The following is a 2291-nucleotide window of genomic DNA, read 5'->3' as shown; positions in this document are numbered from 1 at the left end:
TATATATATATATATATATTACACATACACACTCTTGGTCCCAGAACTAGATTTTTCTAACTTCTTTTTTTCTCTCTGCAATCTTTGCCTTTTATTTGTAGGACTCAAGAGAGACAGCTGGTCATTTCAGAGTTCAGATTGACAGTCAAAATCACATGTACATACAGACAAACGTTAAACACTTGCTGGGGACCAGTCAGACCCAGTCGGGTGCGAGGCGAGCAGGGTCACAATCTGCATTGCAAGCTGGTGAATTACAAGCTGCTGCAGCCATAGACCATGGGAGTTCAGCAGCAGAGGGAAGAGGCCAAGGTGAACTTCGATGTCCACATTGCATGAGGTTCTTCAGTGATGAACTCAGCGAGGAATTTCTCAAGCATGTTGCTGAATGTTGTCAGTGATCATAAGACCTGGGGAATGCCAGGAAAATAACCACTACTAAAAGAACAAAGGAAATAGCACTTTGATAAAGATGTAAACTACAGTACTGATTAATGCTGATTATCCTTTTGATAACCATATCATTCTGTTTGGATGTTTGACTTATCAAAATACATTGTTATGCTTATCCATTTCAGTGTTTGGTATCTTTGATTTAAAATACCGATGGTTCTATCACTGAAAGAAGTTAGTTGATAACTGACTTGAAGAATAGTAATTCAAATGAAGCAACTAATTTTAAATGGATACAGTACACGATGCTAAGAACCAGACTATCAACTGTCTACCTCTTACTTCACGCCATCTGTTGGACTGCACAAAAGACCTCAGGATAAAGCATGCAATCTGTCCAAGGATGGAAAAACAGTTAACTTTTCAACAAACATGAGGACCACCAAAATCACCTACAACAAGAAAGTCCACAGGAGTGGAAGCTAGGCTGAAAGTCTGTTGTTCCTTGTGGGGATCTCAATGCTTGTCAGAATTAGAGTAAAACTCTGAAAAGGAAGTTAAATTTAAGAAATCCAGAAACATTCAATGAGAAGTACTTCAGCAAAAGAGGTAGAAACAAGAGGATGGTCAATCCAACTAGAACTAAACTTGTTTGTTTGCACTTAGTGCATAGAGCTATTTATTTTTTCTTCTGTCTGAAATAATTGTATAATTATTTCAATGATTGTGTGCGTGCGTGCGTGCATGCGTGTGTATGTATATATATTTTATAACTGCCTAAATATTATTTTTATAATAAAAAATAACAGTGATGGCTGTGTTGGTAAAATATTGGAAGAGTTCTATTTTATTGCAAGAACGTTAGTGGAAGATAACTGAACTTGTGTCTGGCTCAGTGTTTTATAACTTCAAACAGGTTTTTATTGGATTAAAAATAAGAAACCTGTTTTCACAAATAGTCTTGTCATGCACCACTTCCAAACATTAAGTTAAAAATAACAGAATTTTTACATGTGGGGATGGACAAGCTCCCAACCAGGGTTTTGGGCTGGGATGTGGAAGACCACCATCCATTTTCCCTGCTGCTGCAGAACACTTGTGGGCATAAACAGAAGTAACATTTGTCATATGTTTGGCCCCTTGAAATTGCTCTAAAGCTGGGCCTAAACAGAAGAGCCTGGTTGCAGAGTCCTCTGAGCATGCAGCAAGTTAACCCTGATTGAGTGGAGCAGCTTTAATTAATTTCTGTCTGTGGCTGCTGTCTCTGGGAGGGGGAGAAAGGAAGGGAGAGTATTTCCAGCACTGCTGGAGTTGGGGGGGAGGGGGGGATCCAAACTGCTCTGGATCTTGAACTTTTACTCCAGCTCAAACCGCTCTGAAGTTTATTGCATTGCATTAGTTGCATGTATAGATGCACCCAGTGGGTGCATCCACACAAGACATTTACTGTGCAGTTGACTAATTAGCTGCACAGTAACTGTCTCAATGTCTACACTTGCACCCCTATTAGGCTAGAATAAATTAATTTACTCTGCAGTAGCACATACAGAGGTGCTGCCCAAAAAGCGGGTACAAGGGTGCTTCAATGCAGGGCCTGCCTGCTGGCTAGCCCCACACTGAAGCTCCCTCATGTCCCAGGCAGCCACTCCGCAGCGTACTGAGCCAGAGGGAGCAGCATGGGAATAGTTGATGCCCTGGGGCCCTTACCACCCAGGGCTGCTTTGTCCAGGCTCTAGGTTCAAACACTGCACCTGGAAGCTTTAAACTCCAGAGCAATAAGCTCTGCAGTTTGTTCAGGTACTGTAACTGCATTTGTAGACATGCCAAGTAAGGCTGCGCGAGACTTAGGACAGAGCTTCTGATCCAGAGAAGCTTTGGGGGCCGAAGCGGGACATCCA

General features: G+C 41.9%; 1 protein-coding gene across 1 annotated transcript in view; it reads left to right on the top strand.

The window, feature by feature from the left end:
• TNIP2 (TNFAIP3 interacting protein 2) overlaps nt 1-1219 on the top strand; it is an 8568-nt gene extending 7349 nt beyond the window's left edge. The window contains exon 6 of the mRNA XM_006039446.3: nt 102-1219. Within this exon, the coding sequence (XP_006039508.2) occupies nt 102-401 (300 nt within the window). The 3' untranslated portion in view covers nt 402-1219. The remainder of the gene's footprint in view (nt 1-101) is intronic.
• The last annotated feature ends 1072 nt before the right edge of the window (nt 1220-2291 follow it).

This window comes from Alligator sinensis, unplaced genomic scaffold, assembly GCF_000455745.1.
Source record: "Alligator sinensis unplaced genomic scaffold, ASM45574v1 scaffold1051_1, whole genome shotgun sequence".
Classification (NCBI taxonomy): Eukaryota; Metazoa; Chordata; order Crocodylia; family Alligatoridae; genus Alligator; species Alligator sinensis.
Note: the sequence above shows the minus strand (reverse complement) of the source record. Positions and strands in the feature narration are given on the sequence as shown.